At 44.4% G+C, this 26,915-nt stretch overlaps 1 protein-coding gene across 3 annotated transcripts in view; it reads right to left on the bottom strand.

The window, feature by feature from the left end:
- Positions 1–26,915, bottom strand: part of LOC115479944 (protein jagged-1-like) — a 192,567-nt gene that overhangs the window by 97,344 nt on the left and 68,308 nt on the right. For all 3 annotated transcript variants that reach the window (XM_030218282.1, XM_030218283.1, XM_030218281.1), the window contains exons 3-4: positions 7,603–7,663; positions 6,408–6,662 (exon numbers count right to left, since the gene is read on the bottom strand). In XM_030218282.1, coding sequence (XP_030074142.1) covers positions 6,408–6,662; positions 7,603–7,663 — 316 coding nt within the window. The remainder of the gene's footprint in view (positions 1–6,407; positions 6,663–7,602; positions 7,664–26,915) is intronic.

The raw sequence follows: 26,915 nt of genomic DNA, 5'->3' as shown, positions 1-26,915 counted from the left end.
TGGGCTCGATGGACCCTTGGTCTTTTCCCAGTATGGCATTACTTATGTACTTATGTAACATGAAGAGACCCCTGCTCAACAGAGCTTACAATCTAATTAGGACAGACAGAACAAACAAGAGATAAGGGAATATTAAAGTGAGGATGTCAGACTCACCGGTCTATAATTTCCCGGATCTCCTCTGGAACCTTTTAAAAAAATCGGCATTACATTGGCCACCCTCCAATTTTCCAGTACCATGCTTGATTTCAAGGATAAATTACATATTACTAACAATAGCTCTGCAAGCTCATTTTTCAGTTCTATCAGTACTCTGGGATGAATACCATCCGGTCCAGGAGATTTGCTACTCTTCAGTTTGTAGAACTGCACCATTACATCCTCCAGGTTTACAGAGAATTCATTAAGTTTCTCCAACTCATCAGCTTTGAATGCCATTTCTGGCACTGGTATCCCACCCAAATCTTCCTCGGTGAAGACCAAAGCAAAGAATTAATTTGATCTCTCCGTTACGGCTTTTCTTCCCTGATTGCCCCTTTTACTTCTCGGTCATCTAGCGGAACAACCGATTCTTTTGCCGGCTTCCTGCTTTTAATATACCTAAAAAAAATTTTACTATGTGTTTTTGCCTCCAACGCAATCTTTTTTTCGAAGTCCCTCTTAGCCTTCCTTATCAGTGATTTGCATTTGACTTGACATTCCTTATGCTGTTTCTTATTATTTTCATTTTCTGAAGGATTTTCTTTTAGCTCTAATAGCTTCCTTCACCTCACATTTTAACCACGCCGGCTGTCGTTTGGTCTTCCGTCCTCCTTTTTTAATATGCGGAATATATTTGGCCTGGGCTTCCAGGATGGTGTTTTTGAACAGCATCTGCGCCTGATGTAAATTTTTGACCCTCGCAGTCACTCCTCTAAGTTTTTTTTTCACCGTTCTTCTCATTTTATCACAGTCTCCTTTTTTAAAGTTAAACGTTAATGTATTTGATTTCCTATACAGTGGTGGAAATAAGTATTTGATCCCTTGCTGATTTTGTAAGTTTGCCCACTGACAAAGACATGAGCAGCCCATAATTGAAGGGTAGGTTATTGGTAACAGTGAGAGATAGCACATCACAAATTAAATCCGGAAAATCACATTGTGGAAAGTATATGAATTTATTTGCATTCTGCAGAGGGAAATAAGTATTTAATCCCTCTGGCAAACAAGACCTAATACTTGGTGGCAAAACCCTTGTTGGCAAGCACAGCGGTCAGACGTCTTCTGTAGTTGATGATGAGGTTTGCACACATGTCAGGAGGAATTTTGGTCCACTCCTCTTTGCAGATCATCTCTAAATCATTAAGAGCTCTGGGCTGTCGCTTGGCAACTCGCAGCTTCAGCTCCCTCCATAAGTTTTCAATGGGATTAAGGTCTGGTGACTGGCTAGGCCACTCCATGACCCTAATGTGCTTCTTCCTGAGCCACTCCTTTGTTGCCTTGGCTGTATGTTTTGGGTCATTGTCGTGCTGGAAGACCCAGCCACGACCCATTTTTAAGGCCCTGGCGGAGGGAAGGAGGTTGTCACTCAGAATTGTACGGTACATGGCCCCATCCATTCTCCCATTGATGCGGTGAAGTAGTCCTGTGCCCTTAGCAGAGAAACACCCCCAAAACATAACATTTCCACCTCCATGCTTGACAGTGGGGACGGTGTTCTTTGGGTCATAGGCAGCATTTCTCTTCCTCCAAACACGGCGAGTTGAGTTCATGCCAAAGAGCTCAATTTTTGTCTCATCTGACCACAGCACCTTCTCCCAATCACTCTCGGCATCATCCAGGTGTTCACTGGCAAACTTCAGATGGGCCGTCACATGTGCCTTCCGGAGCAGGGGGACCTTGCGGGCACTGCAGGATTGCAATCCGTTATGTCGTAATGTGTTACCAATGGTTTTCGTGGTGACAGTGGTCCCAGCTGCCTTGAGATCATTGACAAGTTCCCCCCTTGTAGTTGTAGGCTGATTTCTAACCTTCCTCATGATCAAGGATACCCCACGAGGTGAGATTTTGCGTGGAGCCCCAGATCTTGTCGATTGACAGTCATTTTGTACTTCTTCCATTTTCTTACTATGGCACCAACAGTTGTCTCCTTCTCGCCCAGCGTCTTACTGATGGTTTTGTAGCCCATTCCAGCCTTGTGCAGGTGTATGATCTTGTCCCTGACATCCTTAGACAGCTCCTTGCTCTTGGCCATTTTGTAGAGGTTAGAGTCTGACTGATTCACTGAGTCTGTGGACAGGTGTCTTTCATACAGGTGACCATTGCCGACAGCTGTCTGTCATGCAGGTAACGAGTTGATTTGGAGCATCTACCTGGTCTGTAGGGGCCAGATCTCTTACTGGTTGGTGGGGGATCAAATACTTATTTCCCTCTGCAGAATGCAAATAAATTCATATACTTTCCACAATGTGATTTTCCGGATTTAATTTGTGATGTGCTATCTCTCACTGTTACCAATAAGCTACCCTTCAATTATGGGCTGCTCATGTCTTTGTCAGTGGGCAAACTTACAAAATCAGCAAGGGATCAAATACTTATTTCCACCACTGTATATACCTACTTCAAAGCTAATATCAAATCCGATCATATTATGATCACTGTTATCAAGCGGCCCCAGCACCATTACCTCCCGCACCAGATCATGCGCTCCACTAAGGACTAGGTCTAGAATTTTTCCTTCTCTCGTCGGCTCCTGTACCAGCTGCTCCATAAAGCAGTCCTTGATTTCATCAAGTAATTTTATCTCCCTAGCGTGCCCCGATGTTACATTTACCCAGTCAATATCGGGGTAATTGAAATCACCCATTATTATTGTGTTGCCCAGTTTGTTTGAGTCCCTAATTCAGTTTGTTTGAGGCAGGACATTTGCACCACATTTTCGTTGGTGCAAATGGACACACCTAAATTTATGCACGACCCCTGTGCTTAAGCACTATTCTATAAACAGTGCCTAACTCTAGAAATGGTTTATAGAATAATGCTTAAGTGGGGGGGGGGGGGGGGGGTTGGCACTGATTTTTTTAGGCACATTTTATAGAACTCACCTCTTTATGGGTACCTGATTCCTAACATGAGGTGCCTAAACCCTCTAAAATTTGACCTCTTTGCTATTATCTACTAAGTAAGTGATACCAGAAGCAAAGCAGAGGTCAAAACTAGTTATTACTCTATAGCAAAGCAGATCTAGTTAAAAAAAAAATCACTGGACAATGGTAAGGCAGTTCTAATAAAACAGAAACAATCATTAGCCAATGGCAGTGCAGCTCTTAAGAAAAAAAAAAAAATCACTAGCCATAAGGCAGCTCTGAAAAAATAAATACAATCCCTAGCCAAATAGTAAGACAGCTTACAACAATAGTCATAAAGGTGATCCAGTTGTCAGTTGTCTAATCCTAGGTGACCACATAACTCCTACAGTCCTTGTTTTTTCTTGGGGATAAGCCCAGGACCAATTCATCCTCCTATTTATTTTTAAAAGAAAATACAGCCTGCTAAATTGATTGATAACCATCCTAGCCAGCTGTTCTCCTTAGCCTGAGTTGGGTTCTAGTCAGGAGATCAGGATGATCACTAGAGTCACCACTTTACCTGAGAGAATTTGAATAGGCTATTTCAGTCTTGCCTTTGCCTCTTGACAGGAACAGTGCAAGGGTCTTAAGAACCCTAGGCAAAACTTCAGTCTGACACCCCTCCCCTCCAATTAACTTTTCAGGCTCCTACCCTTCCCTTTCCCCTTGCTCACTTCAGATTTTGAACTCTGATCACTCCACTACCACCTCTCACAGAACAGCCATGTGAAAATGTATAATTGGGCATTGTGCTTTTAAACTTTTAGGGGGTAATTCTATATAGGGTGCCCAACTGTAGGCATGCAAACAAAAACCACAGTAGTTGAGTACCAGAATGGGGGTAAAAACAGCAGGTACAGTGGTGGAAATAAGTATTTGATCCCTTGCTGATTTTGTAAGTTTGCCCACTGACAAAGACATGAGCAGCCCATAATTGAAGGGTAGGTTATTGGTAACAGTGAGAGATAGCACATCACAAATTAAATCCGGAAAATCACATTGTGGAAAGTATATGAATTTATTTGCATTCTGCAGAGGGAAATAAGTATTTGATCCCCCACCAACCAGTAAGAGATCTGGCCCCTACAGACCAGGTAGATGCTCCAAATCAACTCGTTACCTGCATGACAGACAGCTGTCGGCAATGGTCACCTGTATGAAAGACACCTGTCCACAGACTCAGTGAATCAGTCAGACTCTAACCTCTACAAAATGGCCAAGAGCAAGGAGCTGTCTAAGGATGTCAGGGACAAGATCATACACCTGCACAAGGCTGGAATGGGCTACAAAACTATCAGTAAGACGCTGGGCGAGAAGGAGACAACTGTTGGTGCCATAGTAAGAAAATGGAAGAAGTACAAAATGACTGTCAATCGACAAAGATCTGGGGCTCCATGCAAAATCTCACCTCGTGGGGTATCCTTGATCATGAGGAAGGTTAGAAATCAGCCTACAACTACAAGGGGGGAACTTGTCAATGATCTCAAGGCAGCTGGGACCACTGTCACCACGAAAACCATTGGTAACACATTACGACATAACGGATTGCAATCCTGCAGTGCCCGCAAGGTCCCCCTGCTCCGGAAGGCACATGTGACGGCCCGTCTGAAGTTTGCCAGTGAACACCTGGATGATGCCGAGAGTGATTGGGAGAAGGTGCTGTGGTCAGATGAGACAAAAATTGAGCTCTTTGGCATGAACTCAACTCGCCGTGTTTGGAGGAAGAGAAATGCTGCCTATGACCCAAAGAACACCGTCCCCACTGTCAAGCATGGAGGTGGAAATGTTATGTTTTGGGGGTGTTTCTCTGCTAAGGGCACAGGACTACTTCACCGCATCAATGGGAGAATGGATGGGGCCATGTACCGTACAATTCTGAGTGACAACCTCCTTCCCTCCGCCAGGGCCTTAAAAATGGGTCGTGGCTGGGTCTTCCAGCACGACAATGACCCAAAACATACAGCCAAGGCAACAAAGGAGTGGCTCAGGAAGAAGCACATTAGGGTCATGGAGTGGCCTAGCCAGTCACCAGACCTTAATCCCATTGAAAACTTATGGAGGGAGCTGAAGCTGCGAGTTGCCAAGCGACAGCCCAGAACTCTTAATGATTTAGAGATGATCTGCAAAGAGGAGTGGACCAAAATTCCTCCTGACATGTGTGCAAACCTCATCATCAACTACAGAAGACGTCTGACCGCTGTGCTTGCCAACAAGGGTTTTGCCACCAAGTATTAGGTCTTGTTTGCCAGAGGGATTAAATACTTATTTCCCTCTGCAGAATGCAAATAAATTCATATACTTTCCACAATGTGATTTTCCGGATTTAATTTGTGATGTGCTATCTCTCACTGTTACCAATAACCTACCCTTCAATTATGGGCTGCTCATGTCTTTGTCAGTGGGCAAACTTACAAAATCAGCAAGGGATCAAATACTTATTTCCACCACTGTACGTACGTAACTTCATTTAGGCTCTATTTTAATACTGGGCACCTAAGTGTTCTTGCATGTAACTACAAAGGGGGTGTTCCCATGGGAGGGGCATGGGTGGGTTGGGGTATTCCCATGCGAGGGGCATGGATGGGTCAGGGAGGTTCCCAAGGGAAGGGCATGGGTGGGTCAGGGGTGTTCCCATGGGAAGAGCATGGATAGGTTGGGGCTATTCCCATGGGGGCATGGGTAGGTCAGGGGCATTCCCATGGGAGGGGTGTTCCCTTGGGAGGGGCATGGATGTGTCAGGGGCGTTCCCATGGGATGGGTCATGGGTGTTCCCAGCATGCGCTTTATAGAATACTCCCATTTGTGTGCACAACGCCAGCATTTAGGCGTTGTCAATTTACACCAGCCCTAGACATGACAGAAGTGGTTCCACCTATATGTTGACTTACGCTAGTATTCTATAACAGATTAGGCGCACTAATGGGACATCACAGAATACTAGCTGAGCACCCTAATTTTAGGTGCCAAGTTTGAGTGCCCTTTATTGAATTGACCCCTTATTGCATGTGGAATGAGAGAAATTTTCAAAAGCCACTTACTCAGGTAAAGTTTATAAAGGCAGTTTAAAAATTCCAATATAGTATATTCTGATGGTTATGAATGTCAGGATTTACTGTACTCCATTGAGTGCCACTGCTCTTTGTTGACCCCTCCTCCACACAATAGTTAAGCTGGCTCTGCCCATTGAAGGCAGGAAAATTTAGACAACCAAGATCAGATCAGCCTGTTTGGGATGAACTGAACAAAACAGTAACCATAGTGAATACCCAAATCCAGCCCCTTATGGATGCCTCAACTTACCTTCCTTGCACTCGGATCCAGCCCAGCCATCCAGGCAGACCTTGTTCCCATTGACATCACAGCTGTAGTGGCCAAAGTAGTCATCCCGGTGTCGGCAGAGCTTGTTGCAGGAGGGGCCATAGTAGTTTTCATCACAACGCACGCGAATCTTGTATTCCATCAGTGTCCCATGGTCATCATCATGGAAGGACTGCCAGTGCTCGCCTGGGCTCAGCATCCCTGAGCGAGTAACCTGCTGTATCAGGAGGCCCTCACCTACAGCCATCAGAAGTCAGTAATTCTTCCCTCTTCCAACATTAGCTCTCTCATACAAACAGAATCCCTAGCAAGCTTTACATTTCCATGCATGGGGGAGGGGGGGTTGTGCTGGCAGACAAACTATCTAAATATGAAAAATGACAAACCCCAAGGTCACAAACAGTTAAGTGCCAAAGCTGGGGATCAGAACTGAGACACAGTGACAGAAAGAGACTAGCCCAAGGACACACACACTGGGATTAGAGCATAGGCACAAGAAGATAGCTCTCTTTTTCCCCCCCCAGAAAAGGGTGCTGCTGAGAATAAAGGCAGGAGAGCAGTTGCATGCCACATTTTGAATCTTATTAACACATGAAAGGCAATTCTATAAACTGGTGCCTAGATGTACATGCCACTTTTACATGCTTCAGAAGCACCAATAGTTTGCAGTTACACATGTATGTGCACTAGGCATTATTCTATAAAGTAGTACCTTAATGCATAACTGTCAGGGGGCGTGCACATGGGAGGAGCATGGGTGGGTTATGGGTGTGCCACCAAGCAACATGCACAACTTATAGAATACAATCAGTTACATGCATTGCATGCACTCAGGCATGCCAACTTACACCAGCCATTTATCTGATGTAAGTGTGGACACACCTATATTTTAGCACGCCAGAGCAGCATTACTCTACTATTCTATAATGGCTTAAGTACATTCAGACGCTCTAAGAAAATTGATGATCAGAGCACGCCACTGTAGATAAATTGAGATGCTAAGTTATAGAATATTACTCCCGTATTGTCTCACTGAGAGAAAGAAAATATTTTAAAGGATGAAAAATATATATTTGTGCTGCTAAAGGAGCTTAATAAGTGTGGAAGATGTTCCCTCACCCCATCCAAAGAGCGAAGACTAGGTAACCCATTTCACGGGGGCAGATTACATCATTACCTGGATCACTGGCTGTGTCATTGTCCAGGTCCCAGGCTTCCAGGATCAGGGAATAAGATTTCTGCAGAACACAAGGACAGAAAATTCATGAGGGGTTAAAGCTGAGAATGGCAAAGGGGTTTGCATCAAAAGTACTAAGAAATGAGACTTGAAGACCCTAAAGGAGAAGAGAAACAGAGCCTTATGGAAACAGAGTAAACGACAGCTGAGAAAGAAAAAGGCGACGTTGGGGAAGAAGGGGGAAGATGCTCTTGAGGAGGAGGAAGAGGTGGTGGTGGGGGGGAATTATAGTTTTGTTTTAATTATTGATCCAAACGCTGGGAGACAGTACCTTTGGAATTTGAATTAATATGATTATTTATGCTGTAAGTTTTAGGCAGCTAAATGTAGGTTAATATTCAGCTGAAAACTTAAGAGTACATGTTCTTCTGAAAATTTCATAAATTTAAGGGCCTAAAACAATGAGCACATTTTGAAAATTGTCCCATGGCAGGAGGTCTTGAGAAGATGGCTGATACAGTGCTGTGTACATCTAGTAGTGCTATAGAAACAATTATTAGTAGTGGTGGTAGAAGACGACATGCCAAGTCACACGAATTCAGCTTGTGACACATGCATTCCAGCCCCTTCTGCAGCTTACATGCTTAAGGGGCCAGATTTCATGCATTGACTCCTTCCCTGCTCCCCAGCAACCTGGCAACAGCTCATACCTCCCTCTATTCCCACCTTCCCTCCTGCAGGTCCAGCATTCCCCTCCCCCCACCACAAAGCCCTAAAACCCTGTGGTGTTTACTGACACTATAGGCAGTGATTACAACAGGCTTTCTCTGGCTAGCCCTGAGGCCCTTCTCTCTGTCGCAACTTCCTACTGCCCTGTGGGTAGAACGCAGCAGAAGGAAAGCCTCAGGGCGGCTGAAGGAAGCCTGTTTTAATAGCTGCCTGCAATGCTGGTGAACATTTTCTAGTAGGAAGTGTCATTTTCTAGTAGGAAGGCAACCATGCTGGACCCACAGGAGGGAAGGGGGGATAGAGGGATATAAGAAGAGCTGCAGGCCTGCAGGAGGGAGGGGGAAGAGAGAGGAAAGAAACTGTACATGAATGGAAGGGAAGGGAGAGGAGAGCAGGGAAATGCTGTACATAGATGGAAGGGAAGGGAAAGGAGCAAATGTTGCACATGGATAGAAGGGGAGGGATGGGGGCAGGGCCGGTCCTAGGGTTTCTGGCGCCCTCCTGCAGCCTATTAGTCGGCGCCCCTACCCATCCAGGGGTGGGATCACTATGGTTCCGCCCCTACAGTAGTCATACCCCTTTTACTAGCCATGGCATCATTGAAAATATTACACCAGTCTAGAAGAAAAATAACGTGTTTTTTTTTTTGTTTTCATTATAAATAATTTCTGTAAGCTGTTACAGCTCCATTATACTCAAAATGACACAAACCAAATTAGCATACAGACCATGAATTATGAGAACAGACAGTCTTGCCAACTCTGAAAAACAATGTGTTAGCAAAATCTCTGAATCTAACAAACAGATCCCTATTCAGACACTTGGCCTTGCAGTCACACATGCAGAACAGAGATAGCCCCTCTTCATATTCTTCAAAAATTAACCTGAAATCCTAAGAAGTTAGACTCTGCATGCAGCACAATACCAGAAAAACAGAAAGAAGCACATTGCTATACATTGCAAAATAAGATAGTAGATGTAGCAGATGTAAATTCTCAAAGTGGACATATTCCAAACACTAAAATGAAAATAAAATGATTTTTTTTCTACCTTTGTTGTCTGGTGACGTTGTTTTTCTGATCACGCTGGCCCAGTATCTGATTCTGCTGCTATCTGTCCTCTTAACCCCGTTTCCAGGGCCTTCCTTTCCATTTATTTCTTTACTTTCTTCCTTTCTTCTTCATTTCTTGCTCTATATCCATAAGTAAAAGCTGGGCTCTCCGCAGACTTGACTGTCCAGTGGATCTAGCTTCTGCCTATTTTCTCCATCCATGTGCAGTTTTTCTCCTCTCTTCCTTTTCCCTCATCTCATCTCCTTCCTCTCTCTTCCCTCCCCTCCATCCATGCCCAGCATTTCTTCTCTCTCCCTTCCCCTCCATCCATGTGCATCTCCTTCCTCTGTCTTCCCTCCCCTCCATCCATGTCCAGAATTTCTTCTCTCTCCCCTCCATCCATGTCCAACAATTCTCTGCCTGCCCTCCCCTCCCCTCCATCCACCCATGTCCAGCAACTCCCCTGCCCTCCATCTATCTATCCATCCATATCCAGCAATTCTCCTCTCCCCGGCTGCCCCCCTCCATCCATCCATATCCAGCAATTCTCCTCTCTCTCCCCTGCCCTCCCCTCCATGTCCAGCAATTTCTCCTCTCTCCCTGGGCCCTGCCCTCCCATTCATGTCCATCCTTCCTCCCATTCATGTCCATCCTTGTCTATCGATGCTCCTTTCTCCCCTTCCCTCCCCTATCCATCCATATCCAGCAATTCTCCTCCTTCCCCTCCCCTCCATGTCCAGCAATTTCTCCTCTCTCCCTGGGTCCTGCCCTCCCATCCATGTCCATCGATCAATGCTCCTCTCTCCCCTGCCCTCCCACTCCCATGTCCACCTGCCTGCCCTCTTCTCTGGTTTAAATCTTGTGTTTAAACTTACCTCTGACGTCGCAGCAGCTGCACAGCGTCAGTGAACGTGCTGCTGCCGAAGTCTCCCAGCCTTCCCTTCGCTCGTTCATTCCCTCAGTTTCCCGCCTTCTTCTGATGTCATTTCCTTGTGAGGGCGGGACACTGAGAGGGAACGAACGAGCGAAGGGAAAACTAGAGACGTCGGGCAGCAGCGCTTTCACTGACGCTGCACAGCTGCTGCGACGTCGGAGGTAAATTTAAATACAAGATTTAAATGCCCCAGGGCGGCACGGGTACCGGAGCAGGAAACCAAAGGCAGGGCTGGTGTCAGGGTCCGGGAGCTGAGTTAAGCGGCGAGGGTAAACATGGCGCAGTGGCACCCTCCAAAGGTTGGCATTCTCCTGCCATGCTTACCTCGCTTACTGGGTTGGACCGGCCCTAGATGGGGGGAAATGTATGTGCATGGAAGAGAAGGGAGAAGAGGAAAATGCTACACATGGATTAAAACAAAGAGAGGGGGGCAAATGCTGCACATGGATTGAAAGAAAGCAGAGATGCCAAGGGTGGCCCATCCCAAAACTAGAGAACCACAATGCTGGAAATTGAAAGACAATGAGTGAGGTTTTTCTCTTGGGAACCACCATGTCTAAAACTAGTTCTGGCAGATGCACATTCCAAAAACTAGCATATTCCAATCAATAAATATAAAATAAAATTACTTTTTCTACCTTTGTTGTCTGGTCATTTTATTTTTCTTATTGTATTGATCCTAGTCTCTGGTTTCCGCTTTCCTCTTTCTCCTCTTAAATGTCTTGCCAGAGTCTCCTTGTTCATTTGGTACATCTTTTCTCTTCATGCCCACCATCCATGTTCTCTCTATGTCCCTATCTATCCAACCCAGCATCATCCCTGTGTCCTTGTCTGCCTGCCATGTTGAGTATCTTCCATCGCTATGTCTCTATTTTTGCCCTGTCCAACATAACTCTTATGTGTCCCTATGCTTTCCCCCATGTGCCCAGCATCTCTCCCTTTCCCTCCCCTCCTGTTTCCTCCCTGCAAGCCTGTATCTCTCCCTATCTCTTCTCTCCTTCTGCCTCCCCCAGGGGTCCACCAAATGTTCCTCTCTCTTCCCTCACTCCTGTTCTGTATACTCTTGCACATCTAGCACCTTTCCCTCTTCCTTCTTTCCCTAAACAGCCTTGCATCTCTTCCTCTGCCCTTCCCATCCTAGAAGCTCTTCCTTCCCCCCCCCCCCTCATCTTGGCAGCTGTCCTGGCATCTCTTCTTCTCTTCCCACCCCCCCCCACCCCCCCCACCCCCCCACTATCCTGGCAGCTCTTACCTCTCCCCAATCTTGGCTTCTATTCCTGGGAGCTGTCCTGGCCTCTCTTCCTCCACCACCACCTCCATTCATCTTTGCATCTTTTGCTCCTCTACCACCATCCCAGCATTCTTTCCTTTCTGCTTCACCATGTGCAGCATTTGCCCCTCCCTCTCTTTCAATCCATGTGCAGCACTTTCCTCCTCTCCCTTCTATTCCATTCACATGCATTTCCCCTCATCCCTCCCCTTCCATCAATGTACCGCATTTCCCTCCTCTCCCTTCCATTTGTGTGCAGCTTCTTCCCTCTCTCCCTCCTGCATCTCCACAGCACTTCTTATCTCCCTCTAACCCCCTGTTCCCTCATGTAGGTCCAATGTGGCTGCCTTCCTACCTCCCTCTGTCCCCATCCCTGGGCCCTACAAGCCTGTAGTGTTCACCAACACTGCAGGCAGTGATTACAACAGGCTCCCCTTCAGCCATCCCTAAGCCTTCCCATTGCCACATTTTGCCCTTGCGGAAACAGGAAATGAGGGCGGGACCAGAGCTGACAGAGAAGGCTGAAGCGCCGAGCCTGCTCGCCTTTTACTGCTGCGCCGGGACCTGAGATAAGAAAGATGAGTTTTAAATTCTGGGCGGCAGGAAGGCGAGGAGTGGATGGAGGACTGTTATAGGAGAAGAGGTTGGGCTGGGGTTGGGACTGGTACTTGGAGAAGGAGAGGGAGAGAGCGGGGGCCTGGAACTCGGAAGAGAGGGAGGGAGGGGGCCTGGAACTCGGAGGAGAGGGAGGGAGGGGGCCTGGAACTCGGAGGAGAGGGGGGCCTGGAACTTGGAGGAGAGGGAGGGAGGGGGCCTGGAACTCGGAGGAGAGGGAGGAGAGGGAGGGAGGGAGGGAGGGAGAGGGCCTGGAATTCAGAGGAGAGGGAGGGAGGGGGCCTGGAACTCGGAGGAGAGGGAGGGGTTTCCTAGAACTCAGAGGAGAGGGGGGCCTGGAACTCAGAGGAAATGGGGGGGGGAGAGGAAGGATATGGGGGAGTGGGGAAGTGGACCACCTGTAAAAAAAAATTTTTTTTTCAGCACCCCCAATCATTTTGAAAAGTTGGCTCCTATGGTGGGAGGGATGGGGGACAGAGGTTAGGTAGGAAGGCAATGCTGGACCTGCAGGAGGGAAGGTGGGGTTAGAGGGAGGTATGAGTTGATGCCAGATTGCCAAGGAGCAGGGAGGGAGTCAATTGTAAGATCAAGCCCCTTAAGCATATGAGCTGGAGAAGGGGCTTGAATGCATGTGACTTTGCATGTCTGAAAAAGGGAGGGGCAAATGCTGAACATGGGGGAGGAGAAAGGAAAGGATGCTGGGATGGTGGTGGGGGAGAAAAGCATGCCAAGATGGATTGTGGGGGGGGGGGGGGGAGAGAAGCTAAGATGGGGGGAGAGAGCTGGCAGGGTGGTGGGGGGTGTGTGGAAAGGAAGAGATGCCAGGAGAGCTGCCAAGATGGGAGGGCAAGAAGGAAGCGCTTCCAGGTTGGGGAGGGGAGAGGAAGAGATGCCAGAATTTGCAGGGAAAGAAGGAAGGGGAGAGATGCTGGACGTGGAAAGGAGATACAGAACAAGAGTGAAGGAAGAAAGAGAAACATTTGCTGGGCCCGGGTGGGGGCAGAGGGAGAGATAAATAAGGAGAGATACTGGCCTGGGGAGGGGGAGACGAGGGAAGGAAGAGAGAGGGAGAGAGGCTGGAACACAGGGGGGGGGGCATAGGGACAAAAAAGAGTTATGTTGGACAGGGCAACAATAGGGACACAGAGATGGGAGATGCTCAACATGGCAGGAGATAGGGACAAGGACACAGGGGTGATGCTGGGTTGGATAGATAGGGACATAGAGATAAGATGGATGGTAGACATGGAGAGAAAAGAAGTGCTAAATGGACAAGACGACTCTGGCAAGACATTTAAAGAAGAAAGAGGAAAGCAGAAACCAGAGACTAAGACCAACAAAAAATTATCTGGCAACACAGCTAAAAAAAAAAGAACTTTATTTTCTATTTATTAATTGGAGAATGTCAGTTTTTGGACATGGCTGGGGCACGCGAGAAAAACCTCACTCGTTGGCCTTCAATCTCCAGCATTGCAGTGGTAAATCTCCAGCTTCGGGATGGGCCTCCCTTGGCGTCTCTGTGATACCACTAAACTGGGCAGGCAGCCTCACCACATCACATTTACTAAACTAAAGATTTGTGCCACTACACTGGGCACACAGTTTCCCTCCATCCTCCTAACCAAAGCAAAGATTTTGGCTACAAAGGTAAGAAATCCTCACCCTTAACCCAGCAACACAGTTTTCAAACTAGTACCCTCATTTACTACTGCTAAACTGTACCCGTACAGATCAGCAATCACCACTCTGCATTCTGCCCACAGATTACCAATCCACACGCCTCTTTCTCAACTCTGCAAAAAATGACTTTGCACACAAAACATTAAAACTACAGCAGAGTTCCTCTGTGCATTGAATCTTCCTTCTCACCCCCCACGGCTAACATGTGAGAAGGAACAGGACAGAGCAGGTGTGAATCCGCCCCCACTGAAAGGGCCATGTAAACATGCAGAAGAATGTTCTCCTACAGTCCAACAAGCCAATACAGGCTCACACCCTCACAGTCCCTGGCACAAAGTCCCTGTGCACACAGCGTGCCTGCTGCAGCTCCCCATCTCACCCCCCCCCCCCTCTCCATCCAAGGGCAGCATCACAAACAAAACCCATTCCAGCTGCTACTCATCAGTACCCTTCCAGAATTATCTTTGCGTGATCTAGACATATATCCATGCGATAAACAAAATACAAATTTGGCTATTTCTTCTGTAAGTTTTCCTTTATTTGACTTCTTTTATTGTGCCTTTCTTGCCTGGTTCTCATCAGGTAACCACTGAGCATGATCTTTCTCCTCACTCTATACCATTTAGGTCTTCTTAGGAAGATTTCATGGTCAGAATTACTGCAGCGTCAATTTAGATGAGAAAGAGCATGCTGTGTCTATTTTCCCTTATCTCAAATATAAAAATTTAGGGGAAAGAAAATTCCTAATCCTGAATGATAGTTGCAGGAAATGGAACACAGTAGGAGAGTTTTAGTTGAGTCAACTCTGCAGTAAGTGAACACAGCAAAAATACGAACAAAACCATGCTGATGTCAAAGTCAGAGAGAATTAAGTTGTTGATTTCACTTCAGGGTGGATTCTTTCACTAGCAGGAGGCTTTCAAAGAAGAGACCCAGGCATCTGACTGCTGCATTCCACTTTCACCCCCAACAGTCCCGAGAATATTCCTCACAATGAACTGCAGAGAAAAAAACAAAAACATAACTGGGCAAAGGAAACATAGGCACATATAGAGTAGAAGGTAACTAATACGGCAAGACTTAGAAGAGAAGAACTTCACAGTGACAGGAAGTAACACTGTATTGTTGCCTTTCCCTCCCGGGTATTAATGAAGATAAATGTTTCTACCCCAGCTGTAAGGGATCCTCCCTGCCCTGAATGGGCTACTCACAAGCAGATTTTGCAGCAGCAGAAGCTTCTTTCAGGAATTCTCCCAGGAGCTGGGGGAAGAATCCAATTATTATAAAGGAAATCATCCTACAATGAGAATTGTTTCCAGAAGAAAAGATGGAGCCACCACCACGCTTGATGGAATAGCTGCCAGTGTTCAGGACAGGAACAAGGTGCATGGAAGAGCTGTGTGTGTTGAGAGGGTGGGGGGGAGCCTATGGTCTTACTGCTAAGATAGAGGTGCTACAGGGCAGGAGTGAGGTTCTTGGCACAGCTCTATGTGGTTTTTTGGGGGGAGGGAAGCTGTGGAAGATGTTTCAGTACTGAAATAGCACAGATAGAGAAGGCAGGACTGAGGTGCACTGGAAGAGTTGGGGGGGTGCCTGAGTCCCCTAGGCATCGCTATGCCACCCCCAAAAATGGCTTGGCACCCCAGTTATACACGCACTTCAGCCTTTCTTCCCCCCCCCCCCCCCCCACCCCAGTTCAGTATTTATCATGTTTTTCCTTCCTCCTTTCAGCGATCTTCAACATTCCTGCGAGCTGCCAGCAGCATCAAAAAGGAAAGCAACCCGCCTCCTGCTGTTCTCAGAAGTGTTCCCTCTGCTTTGTCCCGCCTCCTCTGACAGAACTTCCTTTGTCTGCACAGGCGGGACACAGCAAAGAAAACATCTCTAGAGCCAGCCACTTGCAGGTAGCTTTCCTTTTTGATGCTGCCAGCAGCCCACAGGATCGCTGCAGGACTGCAGAGGGGAGGAGGGAAAGACATGCGAGATACTGAACCTCGAGGGGGGGGTGAAGAAAACAAAAGCTAAAAGAGATGCCACACCATGAACAAGGGAGGGGAGGGGAAATGGGACTTGATATACCGCCTTTCTGAGGTTTTTGCAACTACATTCAAAGTGGTTTACATATATTCAGGTACTTATTTTGTACCAGGGGCAATGGAAGGGAAAGAGATGCTAGAATGCATGGAAGGGGAAGAGAGACAGAGATAGCAGACCATGGGGGTGGGAGAGAGGGAACTGGACTGGACTGGAGAGATAGTGGAAGGAAGAGAGCTCCAATGAGGGGGAGAGATGCTGGACCCAAAAAGAGAGAGAGAGATGCAGTACCATGGGGTGGGGACTGAGGGAGAGATGCAGGCTTTGGGGTGGGGTGGAATGCAGGAGAAAGGGAAGGGAAGAAGCTGTAGACAGAGATGGACAGGGACAAGAGGGGTGGTACTGAATACAGGAGGAGGAATGGGGATACAGATGGCAGATAATAAACAAGGCGAGGGGGGCAGGGACAGGGACACAGAATAGAAATGATTAATAGGAAAGCTAGGAACACAGTGGGAATGATGATGAACATGGAGAGAGAAAAAATGTCAACTGGACAGAAAACCCTAGAAAGAGCAGAAGATAGATGGCACTGGGGAGGACAGAGCAGAGGATAGACGGTACTTTGGGGCGGTAGAGCTGAAGATGGATGGTACTCAGGTGGTGGGGAACAGCAGAAGATGGATGACAGAGGGAGGGAAGAAGGGGAACAGAACTGAAGATGGGACTGGGGGAATACAGCACAAGATGGATGGGACAAGGGAGTAGAGGGAAAAGGGGAACAGAGCAAAATAATAAAGGGGCAAGGGGGTGGGGTGGGGTGGGAGAAGGGAGAAGGGAAACCAGGCAGAAGATGAATGGGATTAGTGGATGGGGAAGGGAAAAGCAGAAAAGAGGAAGGGACTAGGGCTGGTGGAAGGAGAAGGGGAACAAAGCAGAAGATGACCAGGACTTGATTAAGTGGGAAAGTGATGGGGACCAGAGCTGGGAATTATGGATGAGAAAGATGTTTATTAGACAACTTGATATACCGGCTTTTCTAAGTATAGATCAATGCGGTTTACAGCATAGTAAAACAAAACTAATAAAATTAAAAAGAAAGGAACTCCATTTGAGACAGGAAAGAAACCATGCAGCCCAGAACAACAATCATACATAAAACTATCTGAACTTGCCAGAGGCATAGCACTGCCTGTCTACTAAAAACTCCTAAGGGGAAGAGCCGAAAGCAAGCCCAAAGAGGTGGGTTTTGAGAAGGACTTTAAAACAGGGGAAGGAAAGTTCTGATCGCAAAGCCATAATTTTGGGGCAAGGAAGAAAAAAACTGACTGTCTTGTAGATTCATAGAGGGTCAATTTCGGGGAGGAAAGGAAAAGCCAGTGGGAATCAGGAGAACGAAGGGAATGGGAGGGAGTATGAGGGATAATCAAAGAGGAAGGATAGGATGGGGCACCCAAATGAAGGGTTTTGTGAGTAATACAAAGAATCTTAAACCAAGTCCGAAACTCTACTGGGAGACAATGAAGCGTATTTTCAAAGCACTTAGACTTACAAAGTTACATAGTAGCCTATGGAACTTTGGAAGTCCAAGTGCTTTGAAAATGAGCCCCAATGTAATCTTGCTAATAAGCATTTTCTCGCCAAAACACGGACCGTGTCGGATTCGGTCACTGGTGCTTTGATTAAAGGACTTTGACTCCAATCCTTTGGCTGATTGCAGTTTGTGGCAACCTCTACATTTGCTTTGTCCAGTTTGATCTACATTGAGGCATCTTCCTGTTTGTGCATTTTGTTTCTTATGGAATCTTTAACAATTCAGCTTATTCTAGTTTCCCAATAGTAGGTATATTGGAGATCTAGGGCCCAGTGTAATATTTACAGCACTATCTTTTCATAAGTGTATCGCTCCATGGTGCGACCGCACCTCGAATATTGTGTTCAATTCTGGTCGCCGTATCTCAAAAAAGATATAGTGGAATTAGAAAAGGTGCAGAGAAGGGCGACAAAAATGATAAAGGGGATGGGACGACTTCCCTATGAGGTAAGGCTAAAGCGGCTAGGGCTCTTCAGCTTGGAGAAAAAGCGGCTGAGGGGAGATATGATAGAGGTCTATAAAATAATGAGTGGAGTTGAACGGGTAGATGTCAAGCGTCTGTTCACGCTTTCCAAAAATACTAGGACTAGGGGGCATGTGATGAAGCTACAATGTAGTTAATTTAAAATGAATCAGAGAAAAGTTTTCTTCACTCAACGTGTAATTAAACTCTGGAATTCGTTGCCAGAGAATGTGGTAAAGGTGGTTAGCTTAGCGGAGTTTTAAAAAGGTTTGGACAGCTTCCTAAAGGAAAAGTCCATAGACCGTTATTAAATGGACTTGGGGAAAATCCACTATTTCTGGGATAAGCAGTATAAAATGTTTTGTACTTTTTGGGATCTTGCCAGGTATTTGTGATCTGGATTGGCCACTGTTGGAAACAGGATGCTGGCCTTGATGGACCTTTGGTCTTTCCCAGTATGGCAATACTTATGTACTTATGTAGGGCCGTTAGGACTGGTAAATTTCCTATACAGGTTTTGAATGTCTTTTTGCAGGGATTTGTGTTATTTTGCAAAATATTTGGCCCTATTTGAAAGCAGGCCCTTGACACCCAAAATAAAAATGCTGAAGATCAGCCAGTTGGGTTTTCAGGAGATCCACATGCATATGCATCAGATTTACATGCACTGCCTCCATGGTATACAAATCTATTCATGCAGATGTGTTGTGAATATCCTGAAAACCTGAAAGGCTGGCTATACCCCAAGGACAAAACAGATAGAGAGCATAGTACAGCATACATATAGAGTATACAAACAAAAAAAGTAAAACTGGGCCTTCAAGACTGAGACAACAGTGATTCTTTATTGACAGGTGACCCGACACGGGCCGTGTTTCGGCGCAAGAAGCGCCTGACTCAGGGGTCTAACAACAAAGCATATGGAAGACTCTGGCAAAACTTTACTTTTTTTGCTTGCAAAAATTTGCCGATTCTTGAGCCGACGCAGGAGTTACATCACTGCATCAGCTGTAGTTGGCCTTTTCTCTATAAAAAGGACTGTAAACTAGGAAAATGGGTGGCTTGCATTCCATTCGATCTAAAGTGCTGCCCCTGCTCCACCGAGGAACACCCTGTCTCACTGCCAAGACTCCTGCCACCTGCTGTTCATCCAGGCTGTATCCATTCAGGTTGTATAAGTGCTTTCATTGCTATTGGGGTTAGGCACAGGTTGAACTAGAAGCCTCGTAGGGTTGTGTGTGTGTGTGTGTTTGCCTCAGCCTGAATAAAGATTAGACTATCCATGTCATTCTTCTTTCATCTCTTTCATTGTTCTTGCTGCTATTGTAAATAAATAAGCAATCTATTTTTATAATACCCTTGGGTTTGGAGTTAGTTTTGTTATTATTTGGGCGTTATGAATTCGGGTCTACAGATAAAAGGGAACACAATTGCTTTCCCGACACTACATTATCTAATGTCACATTCTTCTGTAATCTATACTAAGTGACATGTTCCCAATAACACCTCAAAAGAGTGTAATCTGTGTACACCCCACAGTCTGCATCGGGAATCATCATTTTAAAGTGGTAACCTTCGCAGATGATATCTTAGTGCACCTTACCAACCCTAAACGCTCATTAGAAATACTTGTGGAACATTAAAAATATGAGTATTATGCTGGCTTTCAGCTGAATCTCCCAAAATTTGAGGCCTTACCATCTTCTGACAGTGAAAAAGAATTGGGAGGGGACTTTTCCTAAATGGCTCTATATGCAGGAAACATTGCCACTGCAACTGCTGTAAAAAGACCTGAGATATATCAATTCCTTGATTTCCAAATTCTGTTGGGCAAAACGGAAACCTACATTGAAATTCTCTTTTCTTTTGGGCTATTGGATGCAGGATGGATTGTGTCTCCCTAATTTACACCTTTATAATAATGCATGTTTATTAAAACATATTAGAGATTAGCTTTTTGGTAGTGCCCGTTACACCACACCTATAGATTCCACTTACTAAACTTCCATATAAAATGGGTCACAGTGTTCTTTTGCATCCTTTGAGAGAGGCATGGAAATTCTTAGTATGACAACTGGGGGGGGGGGGGGGGGGGGGGGGGGGGGGGGGGGGGGGGGGGACATCCTTCTATAACTAATCTACTTACTATTAGAGGCAATATAGCGTTCACACCAGGGCTAGACAACATGGCCTTTTTGACCTGGGAAACTAGGAGAATCACAAAGCTGTAACACATTATCACGGTAGATGGGTGATTAATCACTGTTCAATATTTGCAACTCCATAATGGAGAGTGCTAGGAAAATAGATTTGCCTATTGTCAATTATGACGTTATCTGAACTCCTTAGACTGGAATTAGAACTTTTTAAAGGGTCGTTTGTACCTGGGCTAAGTCCTGATTCTTAAAGAGCCCATTACAGAAAAACTTTCCATTCTATACGGTTCTTGAGTCCTATAGGGGTTAAGATGTTTAACTTAAAGATCCAACGTTGCTCTGTTTGGATAAGTGCACGATCCCGATCCCCACCTCTTATAGATTTTGTTACCTGATCGATGATTAAACATTTGAAATCTGTAAAAGTGTGAAGTGTTGCTGAACAATGAGCCACCAACGGGGTCCTTTAAAAAATTCTGTCCATTTGATTGGCAAAACGCTGCTGGCGTCTGTTTAAAAACAGGTGCCATTTTGAAGTATTCAGAGTCCCACAGAAAATATCAGATGGACTCCAAAATAAGGTAGGTCTTTTTGGTCTTCTTTGAGCAGAATAACCCGCTAGCATTTTCCCAGGTCCTCTCTCAGAATACATAATTATTTCTTATTTTAGGACACACGCAGTAGCCGAGGGTTCAGCTCCTTAAGAAGCAGCAGCGAAACAGAAGCTGTCTGTCGAGCATACCCTATCAACTCAGCTACAGCCCAGATAAGTGCCCTATTTAAATCAAAAAGTCTGGGCAAAAATACAGCTTAGTTGATTTCAAAGTTCATTACTCAATCGGAGGTTTTTTAACTTGTGAGGAGCTCGCAGCAGAAATCTAGTCTGATTGGGCTATGAGGCAATCTGCCATTCCACAAAACACATTTGGATAGTGTGAAGGCAGAGCATCTGAAGTCTTTTCCTCTGTTAAGAAAATAATATTTGAGAGATTCTTACTTGTGAACAGTGTATATTGAATTTATCCTCATTTACAAGTACCATAGGAAGCATGAATTAACTATTCTTATTCTAACAATTTTTCATCTGATGGCAAAGTCTGTTTAAATATCTCCGAGAACTGATACAAGAATGTCAAATGTGTACAAACTTTTCAGTTGTCTTAAGGCTGGACAAGAAACTTCTTCTCTAAAGACTAACAATGCAGTCGACTCTCTTTTGTAGGGTTCCACAGGGTTCTATTGGTTCCCCTCCTCTATTTAATATCTTTTTATCCCCACTGGCTCTCCTTATTCAAAATTCAGGTTTGAGGTTCTACATATGCAGGTGACATACTTGTGGTTTCTACCCATAGTCTCATATCATCCAATCTTTCGCATTTACAATCTTGTCTTAACTCCATTGATTTTTGGCTTACATCAAATCAGTTAGTCCTTAACCTTTCTAAAATGGTTGTCTACATTGCCATCTGCTACTCCTTCTATCCATAACTTTCCTGTCCAAGTAGTTGATTCACTTAAATACCTAGGTATTATTCTGGATTCTTTCTTTCTTGCCACAAATCTCAGTAGTAGTCCGTTCTTGTTTCAGTTCACACTGATCAATCCGTACTATTTGTTCTTTTCTTGATTAAGATGTATGCTCCATACTTCTTCATGCTTTAGTAATATCTAAGCTTGATTACTATAATGTTTCTTATGTGGTCTTTCTTCCATTCTGCTAAAGAAACTTCAGTGTGTACAAAATACTGCAAAATGTCTTCTGTCAGGGGCATGACTTTTCGATCATATTAACACCACTTCTTAAACAACATCACTGGTTACCTATCTCATTTTGCACATAATACAAGATCTTATCTTTAACTCATAAGATTCTTTTCTCCCAGATAGATCCCATCTTATTTATTTGCTTTAATAGTTCCCTATACCCCCTTACATACTTTGCATTCTTCTACCAGTCATCAACTGACCATTCCAACGCTTGCTCATTCTAGACTTCAATCAACACACCAATCTGCCTTTTGATTTCTTACCCCTTCTGTTTAGAATTCTCTCCCATTTACAACGTGCTGCGACGTCAAACTCCGTCCAAATGGAAGGATGCATTGCAGGTTTAACAGCACGAGGATGAAAAAGTTAAAGACCTCGGCTGGGCTGGCGGGGGTTGGGGTCCCCCGCCAGCTGAAGTAATATTTAAAAAAACCGGCAGGAGCGGACCTCGGGGGTAGGTGACCGCAGTAGGCGGGGAAAGGGTTGGCGGTAGACGGAGGAGGGTTAACGGCGGTGGGGGAGGGTTAACGGCGGTGGGGGGGGGGACGGCGGCCGGGGGGGGTTATAATGTGCCCCCTCACTCTAGCCCCTGCCCCCCCTACCGCCGAACCTCAGATACGCCCCTGGATATAATATATTGTCTTGGGACAGTGGTTTATAATTTGCTTAATGCAGCTCCCATCAGCTTATCCAGCAAGATAGACTTTCGAGGGCTTAAGATCTTGTCCACACAGTTATATATTATATATATATATTATAGGATCCACATAGGTTGGGTAGCTGCTATGGTATGGATTTAAGGGGTGAGTAGGAGGTGGGTGTTGTTCAGTGACCAATCCTATCATGGGATGTTTGGGGATTACTATTGGGATAAGGGAGGGGAGGGGAAGGTAGTGAGGAAAGTGAAGGAGAGGAGAGGGGCAACTAGGGAAGGGAAGGTTTTGAGACTGGAATATAACTCTATAGGTTTTAAGAGACACTCAAGAAGCAATGGAAGCTTTGCTTGGTTTCAAACTACTGTTTCTGGGAACCTAATTAGATACAGCGGTTTGGGATATTTGGAGGGCCTTGATTCATTATTTCAGGAATATGGAGGGGACCAGAGGCTGGGATGGTCTGCTTGGGATATACACTATAATATTTGGTTAAGTGATCCAAAATTAGTTATTTTCTGTCCATGAAAACAGTGACTTGGAACATCAGAGACCTTAGCAATCCATTCAAAAGGTCGAAGATTTTGCAGCAGTTGCAGCAACAGAGAGCAAACATTGCCTTTCTGCAGGAGACCCACTTGACAGATGTGGAACATTGTAAACTAAAACGATGCAGAAGCACAACACAAAAATGTAGGAGTAGCCATATTGTTTCACAAGGGCTTAGTGTCCAAACTTCAAACTTTAGAACTGGACCCAAGAGATAGATATGTTCTCTGTCAAGCGACTATAGATCATAAAGATCCGGGGACACTATATATAGCTCTACAAGTTCATTTATCAGTTCTATTAATACTCTGGGATGAATACCATCAGGTCCTGGTGATTTACTACTCTTCAGTTTGCAGAACTGACCCATTACATCCTCCAAGTTTATAGAGAATTTGTTTAGTTTCTCCGACTTGCCTGCTTCAAATACGCTTTCCGGCACCGGTGTCCCCCCCCCCCCCCCCCCCCCAAATTCTCCTCGGTGAAGACCGAAGCAAAGAATTAATTTAATTTCTGCGCTACGGCTTGGTCTTCCCTGATCGCCCCTTTAACACCATTTTCGTCCAGCGGCCCAACCAATTCTTTAGCCGGCTTCCTGCTTTTAATGTATCTAAAAAAACTTTTACTACATATTTTCACTTCTAGCGCTAACTTTTTTTCAAAGTCATTTTTTGCCCTCCTTATCTCCGCTTTGCATTTGGCTTGGCATTCCTTATGTTTCATCTTGTTACTTTCAGTTGGTTCTCTTCTCCACTTTCTGAAGGATTGTTTTTTGGTTCTAATGACTTCCTTTACCTTACTGTTTAGCCATGCCGGCTGACGTTTGGTCTTTTTCCCCCTTTTTCTAATACGCGGAATATATTTGTCCTGTACCTCCAGGATGGTGTTTTTAAACAGCATCCACGCCTGATAAAAGTTTTTTACCCTGTGAGCTGCTCCTTTCAGTCTTCTTTTCACCGTTTTTCTCATTTTGTCATAATCACCTTTTCTAAAGTTAAATGCATACTTTATAGAATAAGCCTAAATTTCCAAGCAGTTTATAGGATATGCCAAGCACCTGCCCACAAGACTAAATTTTATCACAGGCAGTTATGCCAAGTAAAATCTGGTATAAATGTCGATGCCTAAATTAGGTGCAGACCAGGTGTATTCTATAACCACACCTATAAATTTTAGAAATGCCCACAACCTGCCCATTCCACGTCCACAGCTATGCCCCCTTTTCAACTATGCAACTTTAGAATTTACTCACAGTACATTATAGAAAATGCCTAGACAGTTCTGCACGTAAATTCTAATTGTCAATTTGTGTCATTAATTGCTTGTTAATTGGCAATTATCAGCACTGATTGGCTTGTTAACCAATTAGGTTATGTGCATTTTTATGGAATATGCTTCAATTTCCATGTGGAAATCTCAGCACAATATAAAGAATCCGGGGGTAATTGCTTCTTTGCAGTGCGTTATTTTACCAACAATGTTATATATATTTTAAGTGATACATTCATAGTGGGTTCTATTCTTGGCTAGTATATAATGGTTATTTGATATGTTGCTAAGAGATAGGTAAGGTCTTACTATTTTTATGGTTTTACTTACAATATTCTGATTATAGAACATATATACCTAGTATAGTGCAGTTTTATCTATATCTTATAGGTTAAACCAAGTATTATATCATGTACTGCTTTCATTTTATTTGCGTTATTATAATCTATAATAGTTTAAGTTACTATATTCCAATTACATTCACTGTCATTCTCGTGGAAATAAATTTAATAGGCTTTTGTCCTGAATAGATTTTTCCTACACTGGCATTGTGTTATTAATAGTACAGCAAGCACAAACAACCCAGCACTAATCTTCAATTACTTATTCTTAATGTATATAATCTGGTATGTGGTAGAATCACAAGGACAGAAGCCTCGGGGGCAACTCTTTTCACACAGGGAACACAGCCTAGTATGTCGCTAAAATCATCATTGGCTTCTATACATGTCCAAGTGTCAAAACAAACCAAATTCTTAGTACTATCCAGGCCACACAGCCTCATATCCTACCAAAAATTCACAATTAACCAACAAACATACCACATCGAAACACAACTTAAAGTACTAGGAATCATTCTCAACAAACACCTAACACTAGACAATCAAATATCAGCAGTAACATCAACATGTTTCAGAACACTATGGAAACTGAGAAGAATAAGAGACTATTTCCCTAAACAATCTTTCTGAATATTGATCCAATCAACGATACTATTGCAACTAGACTACTGCAATGCAGCATATTTAGGGTGCAAGGAAAACACACTAAAATCACTGCAAACAGTCCAAAACACGGCAGCAAGACTGATTTTCAAATAAATCGAAATATGAAAGAGCAACCCCACTGCTTGAAACACTACATTGGCTACCAGTCAAGGCAAGAATATTTCTCAAAGCGAGCACCCTAATTTTCAAGATACTATTCAGAATGGCACCCGAATATATGGTTGAACTATCCTCAAGAAATTCCAGCCCAGAAAATAGAAACTACCTACTTCCACATCTACCCAACTGAAAAACACCATCTACAAAACTATCTACACAGCAGGAGTTAGCTACCTGGGTTCCAAATGGTGGAACTTGATACCAAAACCGTAAGAAGCATCACAAATCTCCTCCAATTCAGAAAAGAATGAAAACCTACCTCTTCAAAAAATTCTACAGCTAATCACAAAGATATCATTGCCTTCCTTTCAAATCTACTTCTTCAAAAACTATACAAATAAATATCACCAAAACTGTACAGCTGAACAAGAAGGCTACCACTACCTTTTCCACTTCAAATCTATCTCTTCAAAAACTCTATGAATAACCACACGAACTATAGATGCCCTCTCAACATTGCACAACACTATTGTGACTCCACCAAAATTTAAATTGTAAGCCACTTTGAACTAAAACTTGTTTTTGGATAATAGTGGGATAAAAGAATGCATAAATAAATAAATACAATTTTTTTCAAATCATACTTGCACCACTTAAATATCTTAATATTAAGTTCATAAAACAGCACTTCTTAAACGGGAACATTAGGTAAACAGGACCCCAAACAAGAATCATGTTTCGCAAAGCTGCGTCAGGGTAAGGTCTTGTACTGGCACACCTACATCACTTTGGTGCCACTAAATGTCATATTTAACTATGACTACAGTGGTTTTTGTTTCATCAGTTCTACATTTGTTGCAAACTTTACATGGACTGTGCCACAGCCAAGAACAACCCACCCCAAGTCATGAAAGACACTTGATATGATATCGAACACTACTTCCAACACTGCAGTTCATTATTCATTTGCAACCATATTTTACCATAAAGTGACATTTGACTTCCATGGACATGTGCTTGTGCATTTCATGGAGGGGCATTTTCGATATGACGTCTAAATCTGAATTTGGACGTTTTACATAAAACATCCACATTCTGAACAGGAAAGAAGGTCATTTTCAACAACAAAAAAAGTTTATCTTTTTCTTTCAAAAATATTGTTTTGAAAAACGTTTTGTGATTTGGGTGTTTTGTTTTTCAGTCCATTTTCGAACAAAAAATGTCCAAATGCAAAACGCACAAAATCAAGCCATTAGGATACAGACCATAAGAAAAATTTCAGTCACAGGAAAGCATTCATAGAGGATAACAAAGTTCAACTGTTGTAGAATCATTCCTGTTACACTTGTGGAGGAAACTGTGAACCCTCCAAAACTCACCAGAAACCCACTGTACCCACATATAGGTGCCCCCTTCACCCATAAGGGCTATGGAAGTGGTGT

The sequence above is a fragment of the Microcaecilia unicolor genome, chromosome 11, assembly GCF_901765095.1.
Source record: "Microcaecilia unicolor chromosome 11, aMicUni1.1, whole genome shotgun sequence".
Classification (NCBI taxonomy): Eukaryota; Metazoa; Chordata; class Amphibia; order Gymnophiona; family Siphonopidae; genus Microcaecilia; species Microcaecilia unicolor.
The sequence above is the reverse complement of the archived record's forward strand: the minus strand, read 5'-3'. Positions and strand labels throughout refer to the sequence as shown.